At 26.8% G+C, this 22,063-nt stretch overlaps 3 protein-coding genes across 8 annotated transcripts; 1 reads left to right on the top strand and 2 right to left on the bottom strand.

Annotated features, from left to right (window-relative positions):
- Window positions 1–125: 125 nt before the first annotated feature.
- Window positions 126–2,551, bottom strand: LOC114121518 (eukaryotic translation initiation factor 5A). Of its 2 annotated transcripts, XM_027983903.2 has the most exons (5): window positions 2,384–2,551; window positions 2,058–2,179; window positions 1,512–1,679; window positions 661–795; window positions 126–514 (listed from the first exon to the last, which is right to left on the bottom strand). In XM_027983903.2, exons 2-5 carry the CDS (start codon window positions 2,163–2,165, stop codon window positions 443–445), a joined length of 483 nt encoding a protein of 160 aa, XP_027839704.1. In that variant the 5' UTR covers window positions 2,166–2,179; window positions 2,384–2,551; the 3' UTR covers window positions 126–442. The 2 variants fall into 2 exon arrangements, with proteins under 2 accessions (XP_027839704.1, XP_050059792.1); XM_050203835.1 differs by lacking the exon at window positions 2,384–2,551 and having other exon boundaries at window positions 2,058–2,274.
- Window positions 2,552–6,176: 3,625 nt separating this feature from the next.
- On the bottom strand, window positions 6,177–13,808 carry LOC114121476 (protein angel homolog 2). 5 transcript variants are annotated; one of them, XM_027983843.2, is made up of 9 exons: window positions 13,662–13,808; window positions 9,657–9,716; window positions 9,437–9,600; window positions 7,597–7,663; window positions 7,208–7,505; window positions 6,829–7,120; window positions 6,672–6,730; window positions 6,480–6,593; window positions 6,177–6,386 (listed from the first exon to the last, which is right to left on the bottom strand). In XM_027983843.2, the coding sequence occupies exons 2-9, from the start codon at window positions 9,706–9,708 to the stop codon at window positions 6,248–6,250; spliced, it is 1,185 nt and encodes a 394-aa protein (XP_027839644.1). In that variant the 5' UTR covers window positions 9,709–9,716; window positions 13,662–13,808; the 3' UTR covers window positions 6,177–6,247. The 5 variants fall into 5 exon arrangements, with proteins under 5 accessions (XP_027839644.1, XP_050060527.1, XP_027839643.1 ...); XM_050204570.1 differs by lacking the exon at window positions 13,662–13,808 and adding an exon at window positions 11,956–11,974; XM_027983842.2 differs by lacking the exon at window positions 13,662–13,808 and adding an exon at window positions 10,949–11,021.
- Window positions 13,809–14,001: 193 nt separating this feature from the next.
- On the top strand, window positions 14,002–22,040 carry LOC114121475 (segment polarity protein dishevelled homolog DVL-3). The gene is made up of 12 exons (XM_027983838.2): window positions 14,002–14,459; window positions 15,927–15,996; window positions 16,074–16,165; window positions 16,369–16,682; window positions 17,952–18,201; window positions 18,354–18,482; window positions 18,599–18,726; window positions 18,786–18,872; window positions 18,938–19,093; window positions 19,161–19,331; window positions 19,407–19,580; window positions 19,680–22,040. The coding sequence occupies exons 1-12, from the start codon at window positions 14,299–14,301 to the stop codon at window positions 19,922–19,924; spliced, it is 1,977 nt and encodes a 658-aa protein (XP_027839639.1). The 5' UTR covers window positions 14,002–14,298; the 3' UTR covers window positions 19,925–22,040.
- Window positions 22,041–22,063: the final 23 nt, after the last annotated feature.

Here is a 22,063-nt window from a genome sequence, read left to right as displayed (position 1 = left end):
ATGGTTATTAACTTTTACAAAGCAAAAATTGTTTGGCTTTTACAAATTTTTTAAATTTTATTAATTATTGAATAAGGAAGGAAAAAGGAAAAATAAAATGATAAAATGTACTACAATTCAATAAATTAACATTAGTGACTTGGTTGTTTATATTTCAAAATCTGGTTCAACCCATAGTTCATACTTTAACAACTTTTTAAAAAGTAAAAACAATGTTTATTTTCCCTTAATATAATACCATAATCTTTGTAATCATAGTGTAAATAATCTGAAGACTGATAGATTGTTTAATTACATTATTAAAACAGTTTACAAGTAATTATCATTTTCCTAGGGTTTAATTATTAAAAGAGAATTTGAAAATTGTTTAGCCACTAAGAAAAAAAAAAAATATATTAAAAGAAATGTTCTGCTCGTATGACGTTTTGGTCATTTGTGAGCATTATTTGTCCAAAGCAGTGTTTGTCTTAATGGCAATCACACATTCTTCGCCACAGGATTTCAATACAGTACACTGTAATCATAGAATAAACATTGTTATTAAAGATTTTGTAATGTATACTTGGAAAATTACAAATAATTAAACTTATCAAGTTATTCTTGTAAATAATAAATAGAATACAATTAATTTACACAAATGCATAATAATAGTCAACTCACCAAAAGTTCTTTTCCAGCATCATATTCATTTTTTAATTGTTGACCAATTTCAGCTTCAGGAATCTTCAAGTCTTCACGCAAATCACCATTGTCAGACATCAAACATAAATAGCCATCATCTGATATGTCAGTCAACTAATTAAAATAAAAAAAAATATATATATAAGTTTGAATTTTATGTTTACTAAACAAATACAAGTATATTTTTATAATTAACATTAACAAATATTGAAATATATCAATTTTTGACATAAAATCTTAATTAAGGGGGATGGTTTTATGACTATGTAGCTGAGTAAGCAATTATTATTTATTTACACCATGTTATAAAAACATACATATTTAAGCGTAAAAAAAATATTTTATTACAGATGTTAAAACTATACTCCGTACCACGAGAGAACGCATACGACTCGCGGACCCTCCCGCGTCTCTCTGCTATCGAAACCGGTTTCCCTATGGCAGAGTAACGTTTGGGGATGCGCAGAAGAACCAATTTTGGTCGGCCGCCGTATGCGTTTTCTCATGATACGGAGTATAATGGTAATTTTTTTAATTCACTTATTGTATCTTATACTCTGGTACTCTGTTCGCCAAGGACCACTGCATACATCTAATTAATAAGCGCTTCTTTAAAAATCGTCTCTTCGCAACAGGTGATAAGTATACTGGACATAGCCAACAAGGGACATAAATGAGAGAAACAACAAATTTTTATTCGCCGTGCAAATCCCGTCTCTCGACGAACAGGGTATAGATTATGGATATTCATTATAGGTACCAATCATTAACATACATACAGAAAGACTTACATTTTTACGAAAAACATTTATCATTCATAAATTATTTACCTGATAATCTTCTCGTTTAACAAATGGAACATCCATGTTGTGAGTTGACGGGCAAATATCTTCATATTTCTTACCAGAAAATATATCTAGGCCAACTAAATGGACTTTAGCGTGACCATGCTTACCAGTCTTAGATGTGGACATATCCACAATTTTGCACGGGCGAGCCTATTTAAATCATATAAATACATGCTTAATAAGTATAGTACATAAATAAAATAAAAGATGTAAAAGCTTTAAAATATTCCAATAATAATTACATTGTGTTAGAAGAATACATGTTTCAAAGAATTTTGATATGTGTAAATAATTACTTATACATAACAAGTAAATTAAATATTTATTGATAAAACAAAAGAAAAATAAAATAAAATAACTAAGTGAAAGTATTTATGTAAACATTACATGAGGTAAAAATCAATTTTGTTAATTTGAATTTAATTTAATAAATAAAGAGCTTTTAAAAATAATTTTAGGAATAGATTGTTCAACTAGTAAGTACGAAAATAGTAAATAATACGCAGTATGAGCGGTGTTTAACATTACTTTTAACATAACGAATCCATTCTTTCGTAAAGCTGAACATTGCATGGGGTATGTGGTCGAAGCACCAGAGTCTCCGGTATCAAAGTGAGTATCTTCGATGTCAGCCATTATTCAAAATAGAACTAAAAAACACAAAGGAATCTAAATTACACAGAGTAAAATTCGTTTGAACTATTATTCAGTCGTGAACTGCAGTCAGCAGTATGCCAGTATTGATGACATCCTGTTAACAGAATTTAACCTAAAAAACCTCGTGAGTTGATTTGTACAGCTAAACAATCAATTTAGACTTATAAACACGTTAAATGTAAATACGTTTTACTTACTTTGTTAACAAAACGAATAACAAAATGAACTATACTACTTAAAAATATAAGTTAAAAAAGAGATATAGAAAAGCTTAGGAATCTTTTTTAATTCAAAAAAAGTACTGAGCCTTTAGTTTGGGCGACACAACAGCAAAAAAAGAGACAGACGATAAGTCGGCGATATTTTGGTGTGATTACCACCACCTAAGAATCAACGATGTGTAGTCATGGAATAAAAACTACGCGTGGCCGCCAAACAGCGTTCAAATAAATTCTAACAATATCATTATTTCATACAAAATATATACAATTGTCAATTTTTTTATTGAATTTAATAATGTAAAATTACAAAATGTATAAAATATGAAAAGCTTTTGTAGCCATGTTGTTCATGAAAAAACACCAATTCTTGAAATTGGTCATTCTTGGAGGTCGGTATCCATGAATAATAATCTCGAATTATTGCGGATGCGCCTTATTGGTTTATAAGAAACCTGCACAAAGACTTCCAGATACCAGAAATATAAAACTACATAAAAATTCTAGATAAATTTGTTCATAATTTATTGCTTATCTCAACAAATTTAATGTACTATAAATTACATGTACAAGCACCTCAACGCTGAACGCCGCGCGCCGGTTAAAACGTGGTCGTCTCCATGACCTATTCTTAATCTGCAATATATGTCTGCTCGGAATGCTCGGATAAAACGTCGATTCCTTTCTTCTATTATTCTATCTATTAAGCAAGTCAAACTTACTATTTATTATTTTATTTTATTTTTTTTTTTTGTATCATTACTTATATATTTTATATTTACATAGTACAAACATAATTATGTATATATAATTATCGTGTTAAAACTGTCCAACTTAAATCTGTAATTATCCTTACGACATTGTCGACATCACATGTAGATAGCTCATAGAATAAATAAAGCATCTATAATTGTTATAATAAAAAAAAATAAAAAAATGAACATTTTATAAATTTGAATTAGTGATTACAGTCATTATAACTTAACAGTTATTCGTTTTTAAACCGTAAAAATTAAAAACAATCATTTTCTTTATAAACTTTGCGTTTTATCACTTAAGTTACAACCACATTTCCTTAATTTTTTCTTAATTATTTTAAAAACTACAGGGACCTAGAAGTTTTTGATTTTGACTTCAAGACTAAACTTATTTCTTTTATACATCAAATTTGTTATCAGAAACCACTAAAATTTAAAAACCATGTAACGAACATTTTCTTTATATTTTATACATACACAAAATTAAAACAAATATTTTGTAAAATCAAATTAATACCTATACATTTATTTAATGCTCCAATTAAAATAAAAGATCGTGGGAGATCCCCTCCCGTATAGGTATAATAGTAACGATCAGGGTTGGGCAAGATACTAAAAAAAGTATCATGATACGTGGATGATGCACTTAGTGTAGGTATCTATAGATACAAGATACAAGATACTTTGTGAATTTCGAAAAGATATAAGATATAACTATATAAGATACATCAGATACATGATACTTTTATACAGTAGAAACACTTTGGGACCAATGTGAAATGTGTCAATTAACCGATTGTTTCTAATAAGCGATTGGTTTGATTTGTACCTACTATGAAAAAAAATGAAAAATACGCAAAAAATATATGTATTATGTATGTATATTGTATAATTTAAAATAGTATGTACAAATGTATGTATTTACTATGTACATAATATAAATTATTTATTTATTTATTTTTTTATTTATTTATCGTTGACTAATATTAGGTACTAGATGTAGGCATAGGCGCCGACTGCATGGGTGCTCGGAGGCCTCAGCCCCCATTGAAAAGATTGAGATTTGAGTTTAATTTAAGAGGAGACAGTCTATACTGTCCATACGGTACATACTTTATACTCTATAGAGTATAGACTATACTAGTATACTACTATAGTAATATTATATATTAAATAATACAATAAGTCAATACACATTTAACATTTTAGTATAATACAGTCACCTTAATTTAATTTTAGGTTTTTCAATTTGTAAAGTAAATTTTTATTGTTCGTTTCGGTTCGATTGCATCTGGAGAATTATTATTCGTAAAAATACAATCCACGACGAAATTATTTACAAAATAATATTAATAATACACTCAATAAAAATTATTTCTATGTTTCATTTATTTAAGTTTTGAAGGTTCTGCTAATCGAATTAAAATTTCTTGGTACTATTCAGTATAAATATTTATAATAATAGTATCTTGTATCTTTTGACAAAAAAAGATACATGATACATAATACTTGATACTTGAAAATTATGTATCACGATACAAGATACAATTGTATCTTTAATAGTTAATACATGTATCTTTGACACTGCCTAACCCTGGTAACCCTGGTAACGATTTCAAATATTTGTTATTAGGTACTTATTATTCAAAAAGAACAAGTTATAGATTATAGATACCTACTTAAAAATTTCACCAGGAGCGTTGGTCTATTAAAATTTTTTTATCTAGTTTAAATGTTTACGAAATTAAAAATTTACGCGTACAATAACGATTTACTATCAAATAATTTTAAAATTTTTTTATAGTTCAAAATTACTAGTTGTAGAAACTTGAAACATTCACCAGTTATTTAAAAGTTTATTTTCTGTATAAGATTTAATTTTAGGATATTTAGGTCATTAAAACATAAACCACATTTTTAATCAGTCATCACTTTTATAGTGGAAAAAATATATCTTAGGCTGACAAATTATCTCCATTCAGATTGTTCAGAATCGTTTTTTGTATACAATGATACCCATAATTGCATTCAATTTTAACACATCCATTATAGTGACCTACTCTATGTCTGAGGTCCACTCGATACCTACTGCATAAAGCAGAGCATTATCTATTTTTTTTTAAAAATCATATTTGTTTATCAAAAATCTTTCATCTTAAAAACACATAATTATTCCAAAAATTGGTGTACCCTTAGAAATTCAGCAATTTTACACCTATTTATCTTTATTGAATAATATTCTGTTTATTGAGTTTTTTCATACCAGCATGTGTTGTATCGATCTTACTAATAATTTGCAACAACATACTTGTTAATTTTAATAAGAGAGCAATTTACATATTATAGAATTAAAGGTTAGGTGGTTAGGATATTATCTAGCATATCTCATGGGATTTTATTAATACTATACATTTTAAGAGAATTATAAACATTTAAAAGGTATAATATTTATCATAGCTATAACTCACTTTAAAATGGAAATATCAATAACAGCCAATGAGATATCTAAATGATTATTCGAATTAATCTTTTTTTTTTAAATTTATAATATGTAGGTAAATTGATTTTAACATTAAAGCTAACAGCTTAAAAACAATTTTACTAAAAAGCAAATTTACTATGTTATACATTGGTAAGACAGAGATAACACATGCAGGTCAGGTAAGATGTTCTCTTTAATTATGTAAATAACGATTATTAACAACCATTATTCAAGTTTGTTTTTCATAAAATATAAATTTTAAATTTCTTTCTATACTCTAAACAACGAGAAAACGCGCTGCAGGCCGACCAAAATCGGTTTTTCTGTGCATCCCCAAACGTCACTTTGCCATAGAGAAACCAATTTTGATAGTAGGGAGATGCAGGAAGATGCATAGAATCGGCACGTTCTCTCGCTGGACAGTATAATATAATATGTATGATTTTAGTTAGTAATCAAACTCAAATAAAGAATGTTATTAAACTGAATATCATACATGTAGATATTATTTTTTTAATGAATAGATATGTAATAAATTTAAGGATCATATATATTAATAAAATATAATAACAATATCACATTGAAGATCTATTACTATAAATATTATTTTATTTGATAGCTAAATTTAGCAAACAATGGTAGATGATCAGACGGAGATACTTTGTTTGGCATAGCTACTATTGGCTGGCATTCAGCAACATTTGGAAGCTTCATTAATGTTCTCAGTTTTAAATTTTTATTGCTAAAACATTCATAAGTTAAAATAATTATTTTAAATGTATAAGTAATATTAAATTTAAGGATAATGTATGCCACAAATGTAATACTATCTTACGTGTAAAATATGTAATCTACAATCGTCCATCGGTCATGATATGTAGAACAGCTTATATTGTTATTGTATACAGAAGAAAACTTAAGGTTATGATACACATTTCCAGTACCAGATCTAAATATTATTTTTTATTAAAATTAAATAAAATTACAAATTTGAAATTATTAAAGTATTAAAATTAAATTTGATTACTTGAATTCTGGCAAAGATGATGATAATAATTGATCATTTTTTCTTTCACTATGATACAGCTGATATTAACCGAAAAAATATTAATAATATAATAATACATTTTTAGTTATAGTGAAGAAATTATTAATTAATTTTTTAAATAATATATTTAAGTTACCTTTGAATAAAGACCGTCATTAATTTGTCGCTTATTATTATTTTTTTTTCTTAATTCTAAAATATCTGAATGCTGACTATATTCAGTGATGCCTAAACTCTTGGGAATAAGTTCATTTCCCATGTCACTTCTTCCACTTTGATTATTTTGAGACCAAAGGGTTGGTTTTTGTAAATTACTATAATATAAAGCACCATTGATTAAAAAATCATACACAGCAGTATTGGGTTCCAAGTTAAAATCTCCAGTCAATATTATTGGATAGTATTCAGGAATATTACGATCACCAACTCTATAAAAGTAATTAAAAAAATGTAATGATTATCATTTATCAGAATACAAATAAATACACAGTGAGAATTTATTTGATGTTTTGTACCCTTTATAAGAAACACGCTCAATTTCAGCAAGTAATAAATGAACTTGGGCCAACTTAATATCATGTCTTTTTTTGTTGTACAAAATATGTGTAGTTGAAACAATTATATTTTCTTCATCATATTGACGGGGTGACAATCTCAACACAATACCAACATTGTCTCGATCTAATACATTCACTCCAGGTTGGTTGTATTCTACAGTGACCTTTTCTTTTAATGTAAATTTGTCATTTTTGTAGTATATTGCACATCCATCAGAATGAACATGAGTACGTTTTTTATAGACACCATTATATCCTAAATAGAAATAATGAAATTTTATATACTGCTATAATTGCATCTATATTAAATGTAATTGTTTTTAAGTTTATTGTATTAAATTATTTACCTAAATCTGATAATTTCTTAAAGAACCAACTCAAATGAGATTCCTGAACTTCTTGAAAACAAATTATCTGGAAAAAAAATCTATGATATAGATTATGAATAGTTATGATTATTCAACAATTATTTTTATTATATTAAGTATACATTTTATTTTATTAATTATCTGTAAATACATAAATGTAGATAAATAAATATTGTTGTTGTAAAATAAATATATGATATAGTTATTATATAGACTGATTTTTTTTTATCAAATAACAGTCATTATTTCAAAAAGTATAATGTTTTTTCCAATTTTTTTTTTTTTTAAATTTTTAGATACATGTTTTTATACAACTGTATAAAATTTAAATTTTTTTCACTCTTTTATTTAATAGTTAAAAAATTATCAACTTTTAATTTTCAAATGGCAACTTATGTTAATAATTTTATTAATTAATAAAGTCATTTTTTTTATAAATTTTCATGTTAAAATTTTTAACGTTCGTTGATCCGTCGGCGAGTTATAGCTGCTAAAAATTGGCTGGTATTAGAAGGTTTTTAGGTGATATACATCAATACCTACTAATCAGCACCGTCATATCTGGGATTTTTATTTGTAAAATCCAGTAGCTATAATAGTACCTAATGAATTTGATATTGTTGACCCTATGGTGTAGCGGAGGGTGATGATAATATTTGTACCTGTTACTACCTGCCTCATATAGCTTAATAGCTTATCATAAATTGTCATATAATTATAATTAATTGGACTAATATTAATTATTACTAATTATCTACTGACGATTGATAACACATTAACACTCAATAAACACTTCTCAAAACTACCTAACTTTGAGTAGCTATATCTCATCAACGGAATAACGAAAAATAAAAATTTGAATGTGATAATTCATAAAAAAAAAACCATATTAATTTATGAAATTTTAAATGTAGGTTGTCATTTGAAAATCAAAAGTTGATAGTGGTTTACCTAATAAAAGGGTGAAAATAGGGAAAAGTTCTATAATTCTTGAACAGTATAGATTTTAAATTTAAATTTTTTTAAAAAAGTCAATACTTTTTGAAACAATGAGCGTTGTTTGATAAAAAAAATCACCCTGTATATGTTATTACTTATTACCAATTTTAATGTTTACCTACAATATTGATATAACATTTTTTAGAGAACATAATATTACTTGATATATAAAATATAAATTATAATAGCCTAACTACTACAGTAACATTGTGTCAAGAAGTGGAGTCATTAAAATAATTTGTAAAGGAGAGGATTAAAAGTTAGAATCCACAACTTGGTCTTAGCATATCATTTTTAAATTTCTTATTAGTTATTAAAAAATATATAATTATTTTTATAAGAGGAAAATGTACTATCAAATGTTCTTTGTCTTAATGTAGAACATAACATAGGTATTTAACATTCAGATTAAAATATTTAATTTTATTATTTTTAAATTAAAGTAAACTGATCTATATAAATATTATCAAATTTAAACGTAAAAATACTATTTTAGGGCCTCTTGTAATCTTATTTTTATATCTAAATTTAGATGCAAGATATGAGTATTTTAAAATTAATAAAAAATGTACATTTTTAAAATATTTACAACTTGTTGTTTAAGATTTAAATCTCAAAAGAAGCCTACATTGGATCTAAAATAATATTCTCACCTTTAAATGGAGATGATTGCCCTTTTTGCAACTAGTAAGAATTACTAGTGCATTGTCAATGTCAATACATGTGTGTCAAGTATTATTATTAAATATTTATAAGTATAACATATTAATTTATGACAACAATTTAAAACTATGTCCTTTAACTATAAAATAATACTTACATCTGCATTAAATCGTTTAATTTCGTTTAACAAAAGTTGTCTTCGATAGTTCCATTCCAACACACGCACATCTGACCAATCATATAAAAATGCGTTTTTTTCTAGTAACTCTTGAGCCAGTACATTATATGATAACAAACTAAAATTAAAAGACTTGTATTTGGCTGAAAAATAAAAAAAACGTTAAAAAAAATATTAAGGGCTGAATGTTAAAACTTACTATTATTTTCATAGTGCACAAAAGGTCTAATATAATTCATGTAATCCTTCATGTTGAAGCCTGAAAATTGTTTATTTCTAAATGAGAGATAGTAGATAAATGTTTTCAAAAATAACAGAGACTTACTGCATGACTGCCGTAGAAATACGGCAGGCAAAATTAGCAATTGGACATAAACGACACAACAGACATATTTTATTAAATTTGTTGGTAATATACATAAAAGTAAAAAGAATGGCATAAGTACTATAACGAAAATACTTTAATGATCAAATTGGTTATGGACACTTCAATAAAATTCTAAAAGGATAGGTAGCTAAATCAACAATACCTATTATAGATTGGATTAGTAAACATAGATTAAAAAATAAAAATGTAACTAACGTAATAGTATAACTATTATAGACTATAGTTATTTTGGTACAAAGTATTATATCTGGAACTGTATAGAATAAATAAATTTTTAAGATTATCAATTAGCTATCTGCCCATTGGTGATAAGTAGGGCACGGATGTTGTTGCATTTGCAACTTCTTTTCTATTGTTCGGATTCGTTGCTAAGTAGATTATAAATTTGTTTCAAATGAGTACCAATTAATACATAAAAATTTTAAGTGCAACTTTTTGCAATTTTTGACCTTTTTTTAATTTTATTGCAATTTTGTTAATTATTGTCATTTTCAATACAATTTTATGTGTTTTTTTGTGTTTTCACTTTTTTTTTGTTAGATTATACAGGTTTAATCTATGGTTATGTCGGGCTTTATTGGTTGTGACTCGTGACGGCTTATTTGTCCGTCGTCGTCGGCGGTAACTGGAAAAACCATTTAATTAGTAGAAAAAAATCAAAAAATAGTTTAAATAAAAAGCTTTAATTTTTAATAAAATTATTTGTAGATTTCTGAAAAAATAAGAAAACCGGACAATTTACTAGATTTTTAATGACAACTGACGAGAATTTGAATTTGAATCTTTTTTATTATCTACTCGTTAATATTTTTTTTAATTTTTTTGGTACAAAATATTTTTTTATTGCAATTTTTAAGTGCAATTTTGGGTTTTTTTCACAGCAATAATGCAATCAATTTTATAACATTTTTAGTGCAACAACATCCGAGCCCTAGTGATAAGTGATAGCAATAAAAACTGATAACAATAAAAACATTTATGATACACGGTGAAACCCGTGGTAATGTGGTACAATAAATAGACCTGTCGGTGCTGTGGGTAATGGCCAATGGGTATTGAGTTTGAGTATCACAATATATTATATAATTATTAATATTACCTACTTTTAATTTTCTTATTGATGCTTTTTCTTAGCTCTTGTTCGTACATATTGTAGTAGAAAATAGGTGAAATGGCACCTACTTATTAGAATCATAGACCATAGTCTCATTTTATTACTTTTAAGTAAATCGAATCATAAAAAAATAAAAAAAGTAGATACTTAAATTGAGTCCCGTTTAAAATAAGTATTTAATATGTTAAATTAATAATAAAAAGTAGTAATATAAATAAAGCCAATAATAATAATATCTAAATTAAATAAATAAATTTAATAGATTTAAACAATGCTTTAAGCATATTTTAATCCCGAGCTGAGTAATATTTTATAATTATGTACGATTGAATGATTTTTTTTTACGTCAGTGTCCAGTGAAGTAATCTGAAGAAGCAGTAAAAGTACTTCAATTAGTTCAATTGTCATTTTTGAAGGAGGTTGTTTATCGAAAGCTAATTGGTTATTTAACAAAGAAGTCAAAAAAAAAAAAATATATATAGGTAGGTAATTTTGATATTTTTCAAAAAATGTTAACCGTATAGAAACATTTAACACTATATAATTATTTAAATTATCTGTCTCTAATTTTCTAAATATTTACATTACTTAATTTAAGATGTTGTGCTCTGATCCAATAAATAAATAAATATATTTTAGTTATAAATCAAAATTCCTCGTAAGTTAAGCTTACAGTAAAAAGTACATTAGCGGAATTTTTTTTTATAAACGTTTGAATTTTTAATTTTGATAAAAATGATTGAAAACAAGAAAATTTGTTAAATATTTCATAATTAAATTATAAACTTTAAAACACATGAATAGTACTCAGTTGAAGTCAACATTTGACGAAATTAAATTTTTAAATGATCATTATGATTGAAAAAATATTATTCATAGGAATTTTAAACACGCAAGTACACGTATAAAACCAAACTACATAACTTGTACCTAAGTGAAATGTGAAAACACTGAAAATAAGAGTACCTTAACCTATATAATACTTTTTAATAATACTTAATAGTCTATTATAATTTCAACTGCTATAAGTTCTTGGGAGGCGGAAAAAATGACCACGGAAAAAAAACCCACGGAAAAAAAGCCCAAAAAATAAAACCCACGGAAAAAAAACCCAAATTAAAAAACACACACCGGAAAAAAAGCCCATGGAAAAAAAGTGCTATCATTGTAATCTTATATTATGAAATATTTTATAAACTGTAGTTGATTGTTAATTATACAATGGATTTACAATCATATAATATATTTTTAATAATAAATAATAATATTTTTAAAATAATTTTATCATATAATTATTTAATAGAACATAGGAACAAAATATTAAAAATACAAAATATTTTCGTTTGTGGTAACATAATAATAACTAATAATTATAATACGAGAGATCGCATAGTCATAATAATTAAATAATATAATAATTTAAAAAAATAATTTTCGATAGTAGTCTATAAAAAAAAGTTAAACTCATTTAAGCAAAATCAACATTGATTAAGGGTTAATTAATAATCATTGATTACATTTGTTTATCATTTGAGACAATAATAAAATAGTGTCAAAACGATAACAATCAATAGTTAATACTATTAGTACTACTAATACTACTTTTATACAATATTAAATTGTTGAATTATAAGGTTAATTATAATAATAACTTGTAGGCTATATCTATACATAAAAAAATTAAAATTAACTTAACTGTATAATAATGATAATTAATAAAAAGCTAAGTTAAAACATTATAAAATTTAATTGAATTGCTAAAAAGTATGTATGTATGTATGTATAATTTAATAAAGTATTATATTTTACTACTGTAAATATTATTTAAAATATGTATTTATAAATAAATGTAAATATATTATGTATAACATATTTTTTTGGGCTTTTTTTCCGGCGTGTGTTTTTTAGTTTGGGTTTTTTTTCCGTAGGTTTTTTTTGGGGGGTTTTTTTTCCGTGGGTTTTTTTTCCGTGGTCATTTTTTCCGCGATTCAAGTTCTTTGATCTTTTGTCTGTAATTTCATTCTGAGCTGTAAAATATATGTAACTGTAGTTAGTAGACAGCATAATGCAGATTGTTATTTTTTTATTACCTAGGTATATAATAAGAGGCTTAGGAGCTTTGTTCCTAGAAATAATTTTGATTTTTTAAACTTTTAAACTTTTCTAAAATTTGGACTGGTTTAAATTGTTTACATTTATACGCTCATCAATATTATTATTTGATAGTTTATAAAATCGTTATGGCAATAAGTAATCGACTAAAGTAACATCTTAGTATCTCCCATAAATTTTTTATTTTTTTCCAATCATTAGAACCATTATATTCGGCATGAATTATGTATTACAATTTGATTTACAATTTTTTAATTTGCACTTTGCAGCAAGACCGCTGGAAATTAGGTTCACATTTCCACAAGTGTATACCCTTGTATCCTTTCATATTATTACGAATTTTTAAAATGTAATACGACTAATACGAGAGATTGACGGCATATTTTCGAATACCTTAAAAAAGTCTAAATTCCCCTGACACAACACTACGACTGCAGTGGTCCAATAAGACGGTTTGATAGTTGACGCATCCGACCGACGATTACTCTCAAAGCGATCGAAGAAATCTCGAAGTCGCTCTATCTAAGTCGTATCAGCACCACTGCTACCGCTTAAAGTTTAGACTTTATACATTTCACGAGACGATTTACCTGATCGTCGTAACCGCGGTTAGGTATTGCCCCAGCGGGACACACGGTGGGCCGCTCGAGCACGGTCATAAAACTTCGCAGCCCGCACGCTCGTCAATCGTCGTCAGCGACGTCGATCGCAGCTACATTGCTTACGAGTTTCTCGAACTCTCTACGAGAGCTGCCTGAGTCTCGGCTAATCAATTCCGGCGGCGGCGGCGACTCGACTCGCGGACCGCATACCGGGAGCAGCACAGCCGCGTCGGTGGGGGCGACCGCGCTGACGGCTGTGGGTGCGGTTGCGGGTCGTGGGAGGGGGAGCAGGTCCAGAGCTCCCAGTGCTTTATTAAAGATTATTTATGTGCCGTCGTTCCCGTCCCGTCCGTCCGTGCGTGCGTGCGTCGTGTGCTTGTGCGTTCTTCGCTCCGAGTGAAAACACAACAATAACAAACTCACAGACTTTGCGTACTCGCCGATCTCGGGGTCCACTCGCTCGCGTTTTACGATGGCGCCGCCGATTTACGTGCACGGTCCAACGACGTCTACCGCGGCGGATTTTCGCTGATAACGCCGCCGTGAGCGTGTGTCGTGTGTGTGTGTGTGTGCGTGCGTGTTAGCTGCGTATTAATACTACAGTCCGGATCCGCGGGGACCGACAATGGAAGAGACCAAAGTGATCTATCATATCGATGACGAGGACACGCCGTACCTGGTCAAGCTGCCGATTGCGGCCGACAAGGTCACGTTGGCCGATTTCAAAAACGTCCTCAATCGGCCCAACTACAAGTTCTTCTTCAAGTCTATGGACGACGACTTTGGGTCAGTGATAAGGACCAACCGTGTTATTGTGTTGATTTTCTGTACAGTCGTTTGTCGTCGAATGCTGACGGCGACGACAGTATAATATTATTATAATAATAATATATAATATTATACATCGCTACTCTGTATTTCACAATTTCTCTGTCGTTATAATATTATATAGGTAGTGTTATACCCACTCCGCGGATTAGTTTCCGAAAATTGTAATAGGTATTTCGGCTTTTCGTGAAATCATAGTTACGTTTTCTAGTGCTTAAACAAATGTCTCAAAGATCCATTGACGACTAGGATTAGGATCCTCATTCCTAATTTGCTTGATAAAAAAAATCTTACATTTTTATTTTTACTTAGATTCCGCTACCTTATCACCAAAACTGGACAAAAACTAGTTATAAAGTTTTAAAGTAAAAGTTCCAACCTAATTAGTTGGTTTTAATTAATGAAATTGTATTGACTTAACAAGTTGAATTCAATGCTTAAAATAATTAATCTAATATTTAAAAATAACTAGATAGTTTTTTCTTTTACTACAAAATTCTCAATGTTCCATAAAATTTTAGATCAAGCTTTAAACTTAGTACTGAGTACCAAATAGATAATTTTTATTAACTAATTTTAAGTATCTTTTGATAATAGATTGATACATATCTTATAATATTATTTTCTATAAATCTTTCTTATTGTAATTCATGGTTTAAACCATAGTTATTATAAGTATAATACATGATGTATAAAATATTAAGTTAGTACTTAGTACTTAAATATGCATTTAATGAAGTATTTGCATTTGAATGAATGGGTTTCAATTGATAATAATTTTAACTTAAAAATAGAGAATAACTTTAAATTCTTTCAATTTTTATTCTAACTTAAATTATTATTTTTACCAAATAACTACCTACCTACTTAAATATTTGGGAAATTAAACTTATTTTTCATAATATTATTATGTAATTTTTGTCTACTTGAAAAATGTACTAACTGTCCAGTTTTAAGTAGTACTGAGCTCTATAGGTGCAACTAGGGGAGGCTTTGGGGGCTAAGCCCCCCAAAACTACTCGTAGCCTTACCAAAAAAAAAAATATTTTACCTTTGGTTTAGTTTTGAGGTGGGGGTATGGGGCTATAAACAAGAATAGCCCCCCTAAGATTTAGTGCTAGTTGCACCACTGCTGAGCTCTAAATAATATGTAGAGCTTTAACTATTGAGGTATGATTAGAATCAAATTTTATTTTTGTAGTTATATCACGATTATGGCATATGTTATCATTCCTAAATTGTCCACAATTAGTTTTAATTTAAAATTGTACCTACATTATTTCATGCAATTATTATCAAACCATTGAAATTTACATTATTTGATTTGTTACACAATTTATTTAATTTATTAGTTCTTTATTATTGTATAGTGAATATTGATACGTATACAATTATTTTACTGAATTTTCTTGAATTATATTACAGAGTGGTCAAAGAAGAAATTGTTGAAGATGATTCTCCGTTGCCATGCTTTAATGGTCGTGTTGTTTCATGGGTAGGTTTATGTTTTGTATTTGCATACAAATTATATTAATATAGTACTTAAAGTTATTATTTTATAATTTATTTCAGTTGGTTGCTGCTGAAGGTAGTAATATATCTGATGGAACATCCCAAGGCACAGATTCTGGTCATCATACACATAGGACACAGGGCGATAATCAGTTAGTATAACTTAAAATTGTGCATTTTATTCAGATTTATGGTATTCATTATATACTACAAAGTTATGTAATGTTTTTAACCATCACTATTTAATCACTTATGTAATGAAATAAAAATATACTTAACATATTATATATTTATAATTTTTTTTTTTTTTGTACATTATAATTTATTTAAATCAAACCTTATTTATAATTATTAGAGCTGGGAAAGCAGTATCTAGAGTACATCAAGAAGATATTGGAACTTGTACTGATACAGAATCATCAATATCAAGTTCAATACGTCCTGGACATCATCACTTGCCTCGTGAAAACCACCATCGTCTAGCAAATCCAAAGTTTCTTAAATATAATGGGTTAGGTATGAATGGCCATCCCAAACAACACAGACCTTATGGTTCATCTTCTATGTTGAGCTCAGAGTTAGAAACTACTAGCTTTTTAGAATCTGACGAGGATGATGCTTCAAGTCGAATTACCACAACAACAGGACGAGCTACTAACATTTCAAGTGGTAAATTATTATAGTTTTTATTTTTTATGTATAATTTTATAATTATAAAAGGTGATTCTTGTATTATAAAATATGGTTCTGGTTTGTTATAGCCCCGCCACTCAGGTTTGTTATCGTTCCACCATCCATATAACAATAAATAATAGATACAAGAGTTAATTTATTGATGTTTATTAATCTTATAATTAGACAATACCTATTTTGATATAATATTAAAAACTAATAAAATTAAAAAATGGAATAATAATACAATGTTTTTAATTTTTTAACAAAAACAAATGATAGACAAATACATACTGTGATGTTTTATTGATATTATATAGGTATTATATCGATCCATATTATTTGATAAATATCTGCAATAGGTACTTTATAGTAATAGTATGTTTTCCATCAAATTATTAAATTATTTGTTAATAAATATTATTATAAATAAATTATTTATTATTATATGGATGATGGAGCTATAACAAACCAGTACAAAAAATTCTCATTAATTCAAAATCTAATAATTTTTTTTTAGTTCTGTTGGTTCTGTCATGTTTTGATTAGATAATATTATAATATAATTTAATTATTTAAAGTTAAGATGAGTAGAATAAAATGTTAATTATATTACTCTGTCTATCTTAACACTAAATATTTATTAAAATTTAAATAATCAAAAAAATGCCTTTTGTGGTAGCTTTATATAAACAAATTATTTTTAAAAAAGTTTGTTAATGTAGTACTTTTACAAGTTATTAAGTACTTTTTATGTTAAAAATTTATCCAACATAATTTTATCTTCATTATTTTATGATATAAGAGTCACATAAATTTAGTAAAATAATATTTTTTAAAACATATATATGATAAATTTTATTAAATGGAAATCCATATTTTACGTTTTAAGTAATATTTTTATTTAATTACATTGTATTGATAATTAATGATACAAAAATAATTTTAAAAAAGATGAGGAAGTGAGTACTACCTTGTTAATTGATATCAAGTGGATCACTGTAAAGGATATGCTAAATTTTAAGTACTAAATATTTTTAGTTTAGGTATCAACTAGATACAATTTTTTACCATAAACCATCCCTGAAGTTTTAAATTGAAGCATTAATTCAACAAGTTATCATGTACACACATAAAAAAAAACATCATTGCAGAATGAATTTTATCACTTTGTTCAGAATCTTGAATTAGATATAATAAAATAATATATTTTTTAATTTTCACTTTTATGTGTTGATTTTATTTTCATAATTGTTTTTTTTACAGAATGGCAGCGTTTAGCAGGCAGTGGTCGTCGCCGAACTCAACAACGACGCAAACGACACCAAAGACCTGCTGGTCCAGGAGGAATGTGTCGTACATCTTCATTTTCATCAGTTACTGATTCTAGCATGTCATTGAATATAATTACTGTGACTTTAAATATGGATTCTGTTAACTTTTTGGGAATATCCATTGTTGGACAAAGTAATAATGGTGGAGATGGTGGCATTTATGTTGGATCTATCATGAAAGGGTAAAATTTTAAAATTGTTAAATAAATAATATTTATTAATTATTACTTAATATATTTTCTTAAATTTTTAATAGTTAACTGAAAAATAATTCTGAAAACTATAACATGGTATTAATTATTAATTCTCAATACAATATTTATTTTAATTTTAGTGGTGCAGTAGCGTTGGATGGTAGAATTGAACCTGGTGATATGATATTACAAGTTAATGATATAAATTTTGAAAATATGTCTAATGATCAAGCTGTTCGTGTTTTAAGAGATGTGGTGCAAACTCCTGGGTAAATAAACAACATTACCTAGTATATAATACAATAAATTAACCTCTCCTTTTATTATATTAAATATGAACTACAGCATTTGTTATTATATGTTTGTATTTTCAATTTTGACTTAGGCCAATTAAATTAGTTGTTGCAAAATGCTGGGATCCAAATCCAAAATCATATTTCACTATTCCTCGAACTGAACCGGTTCGACCTATTGATCCTGGTGCATGGGTAGCTCATACTGCTGCAATGAGAGGTATAATATTATACTATATTGTTTAGCTTTAAAGGAATTTCATTAATTTATGATTTTAGGTGAAACTTATCCATTACGACCACCATCTGTGTCAACAGTTACATCTACTAGTTCTTCTCTAGTGTCAACCATGGCAGAAACAGAAAGTGTGTTAATGATTTATATCATAGTTTGTTTAAAACATGAATTTATCTGTTTTTTTTTTTTACAGTAAATGCTGTTTCTGCTAGTGCATTTAAAGACCTACAGTTGGACGTTCGTACTACTGACATGTTGAGTATTGTTAGAGCTATGGCTAGACTTGATTCAGGTTTAGAGATCAGGGATAGAATGTGGCTCAAAATTGTTATTCCTAACTCTTTCATTGGTTTGTAAAGCTATATAATGTTAAATTTAATTATTTAATTTACTTATTAAAAAAAAATTTGTTTTAGGTGTTGATGTAGTTGAATGGTTAGAGACACATGTTGATGGATTTCAAGATCGTAGAGAAGCAAGAAAATATGCATCACACATGCTCAAAGCTGGTTATATCAAACATACTGTTAATAAAACCACATTTTCTGAACAATGTTATTACGTATTTGGTGACTTACTCTCTGCTGGTATATTTTTATTTTTTATTATTAATGTTTTATCATTGATTAAATTCTGTAGTAATAAATTAAATGTTTTTTTAGGTATGGAACAAATAAAAATAGAAGGTGAACCAGCTGATAATGTAGGTGTTGCAAGTCGAGGTGCCTGGGATATGCCATACTCGGGAACTTTTAATCCAAATTCTTCGCCAATGCCATTTAATTACCCAGGTGAACCTCCACGTTACTTGTTTGATAAAGATGAAAGTGGTTCAGGTAATTTTTATTTTTATCTCATTTAATTATTGTATTATGTTTAACTTATTCTCTATATTTAATCTTAACAATAATATATTTAATTGTTTATTTTTATAGGTGGTAGTAGGTCTGGTTCAGATGTAATGAAACAAAATATGATAGGGTTAGCTATGAGTGACCATAGTGGTGGCACAGCTCAACAGAATTCAGTTGCCGCCCCATCAACTGTAGATAAGTCTAGTGGCTCTGAAAAATCTCAAGTGATGGCACCACCAAATGTACCTACTGATCTTTCAGCTAGTCAACAATCATTCCGTATGGCAATGGGTAATCCTTGTGAGTTCTTTGTAGATGTAATGTAAATTATGATTATAAAAACAGGATAAATAACAATTTATATTGAGAATTCAAAATGTATAATATACACTAGTTTCAATGTTCTATTCATATTTTCTCCTTCGTGTTAAAAAAAAAAATAACTAAACATATTATTTCCTCATTAGAAATGTATGAGAAATAAATTTTTATTGTTTATTATTGCCATGTTCAAGTTATACTTTTGTTTTTTATAATGTAATTTAATCTAGACAATTTTTAGGTTTAATAAATTGAAAATTAGTTTTCTTAATTTCACTATATACTTTTTGTAGACAAAATTCATTAAGAATTCATTTTTATTTTTTTTTTTTTTATAAGATCTGTTTAATTGTATTTTATTTTTATTATGTTTATTTTTTGTAACAAAAACATAATTGAATTATTCTTAAAGATAAACCATAAGTGACAATTCTAACACCTTTATTTTTAAATATTTCAGAATTTCAATAGTATATGGCTAATTAATTTAAGAACTAATTTTACGTTTATTAATTGATGCTTTTAGAAATTAATATTAACATTGTAAGATGTTGCTAAGTAGATATCTATGATACAATTTTCTTAAATGATCAAAATTAAAAATATTCATTTTCCAATATTTGGTTAATATTAAAAAAAAAAAAATGAGATAGTTTAGTATTTTAAATATTTATCATGTTAGGAAGATAATTCAGAACATATTGTATTTTCATGATTAGTCACATAAACTATAACTTGTCATTTATGGAGTTTCATTGAAAAGAGTGGAAGCTGTATTGTTTTTGTTAAAATTAACAATTTCTTTTCTAATGTATTGATTGATCCAATAATAGGGTAATAATTCTGTAAATAAATTTGAATTTGTCAAAATGTTAATTCATAGTCTAAAAATATTTTCTTCAATTTTCCCCTCTAACCTAATAAATTACTAATAATAATCAAGCATTTAAGATTTGTATATTTTTAATATGAAATTAAATTTAAAAATAAAATCATCTTATAATTTATATAAGAACTCAGAAAAAACTTAAGTTATTACTAACAACATAACTATCATAACATTTTCTGTGTGTTGTCCATTTTAATCATCTTAAACATTAAATTCATATTTATACAATATACAAAACTAAAATTGGGTTTAAGTAAATTTAATTTATAAGAATCATTGTTATGTCAATTCAGTTTTCCATTCTTATTATCTAATAACAATTAACGATTTATTATTATGGTATGATGTTAAAGAAACTAATCATAATTATTTAACATGTTTTTAAATGGAGAAAATTTTTGTCTAATCAACATATTATTTTAATTATGTTATTGTTAAAAAAACCAAAATTTTTAAGTATTTGATTTTGTTTGATGTATCATATTTAAAAAGTATTTCAATATTTGCTTCTCTAGCTGTCATGTCATATATTATTATTTAAATAATAATTGCTTAATAACATTTCAGACACTAAAGGTTACACACTGATTTTATTTTTGTTATCGTGGTTATAAGATTGTAAATATTTTTTTCTATTAGCCATAATAACTTAGCTAACAGAAAACGGCCTAACACATTTTTAACTGTAAAATAATATTTAAAGATAAACATTTTCCAACAAATTATGAGCAGTCAAATTGTTTACTTTTGATGTTCATGTATACAAAATTTGGTATCTAATATAACATTTTGTGGAACCTATTCACTAGTTTATTCCTCATACTTTGTCAAGTACATTAACTGTATTGATATATTTTTTTTTATTATTAGCATTTAAGTTTTAACACATATTTTACTGTTACAACATAAGACTGTGATAAAATAATCCAAACTCAGTTTTTAAATTTGGTTAATTGCTTTATTTTTATGTTTATATAAGTTTTCCGATATGAAGACATTTTTTTGTTTTTTGATACAGGGTAAGAATTATCAATGTATACGTTGTGTGTTTTATGGTGGCATAACCTTTTATGCTTTTAATATTTTATTATTTTTATTTAATGTGTTTTAAATCGAAAATAACTAAATAACTGTTGCATGCCAAATTATTATTTATACTGTCTGAGTGACTTTTTTGTAACAATTATTGTAATGTACCTACCTAATAAATCTTCATTCTGTAGCTAAACCAAGACTTATTGAATAAAAGTAGAAT

The sequence above is a fragment of the Aphis gossypii genome, chromosome 3 (assembly GCF_020184175.1).
Source record: "Aphis gossypii isolate Hap1 chromosome 3, ASM2018417v2, whole genome shotgun sequence".
Classification (NCBI taxonomy): domain Eukaryota; kingdom Metazoa; phylum Arthropoda; class Insecta; order Hemiptera; family Aphididae; genus Aphis; species Aphis gossypii.
The sequence above is the reverse complement of the archived record's forward strand: the minus strand, read 5'-3'. Positions and strand labels throughout refer to the sequence as shown.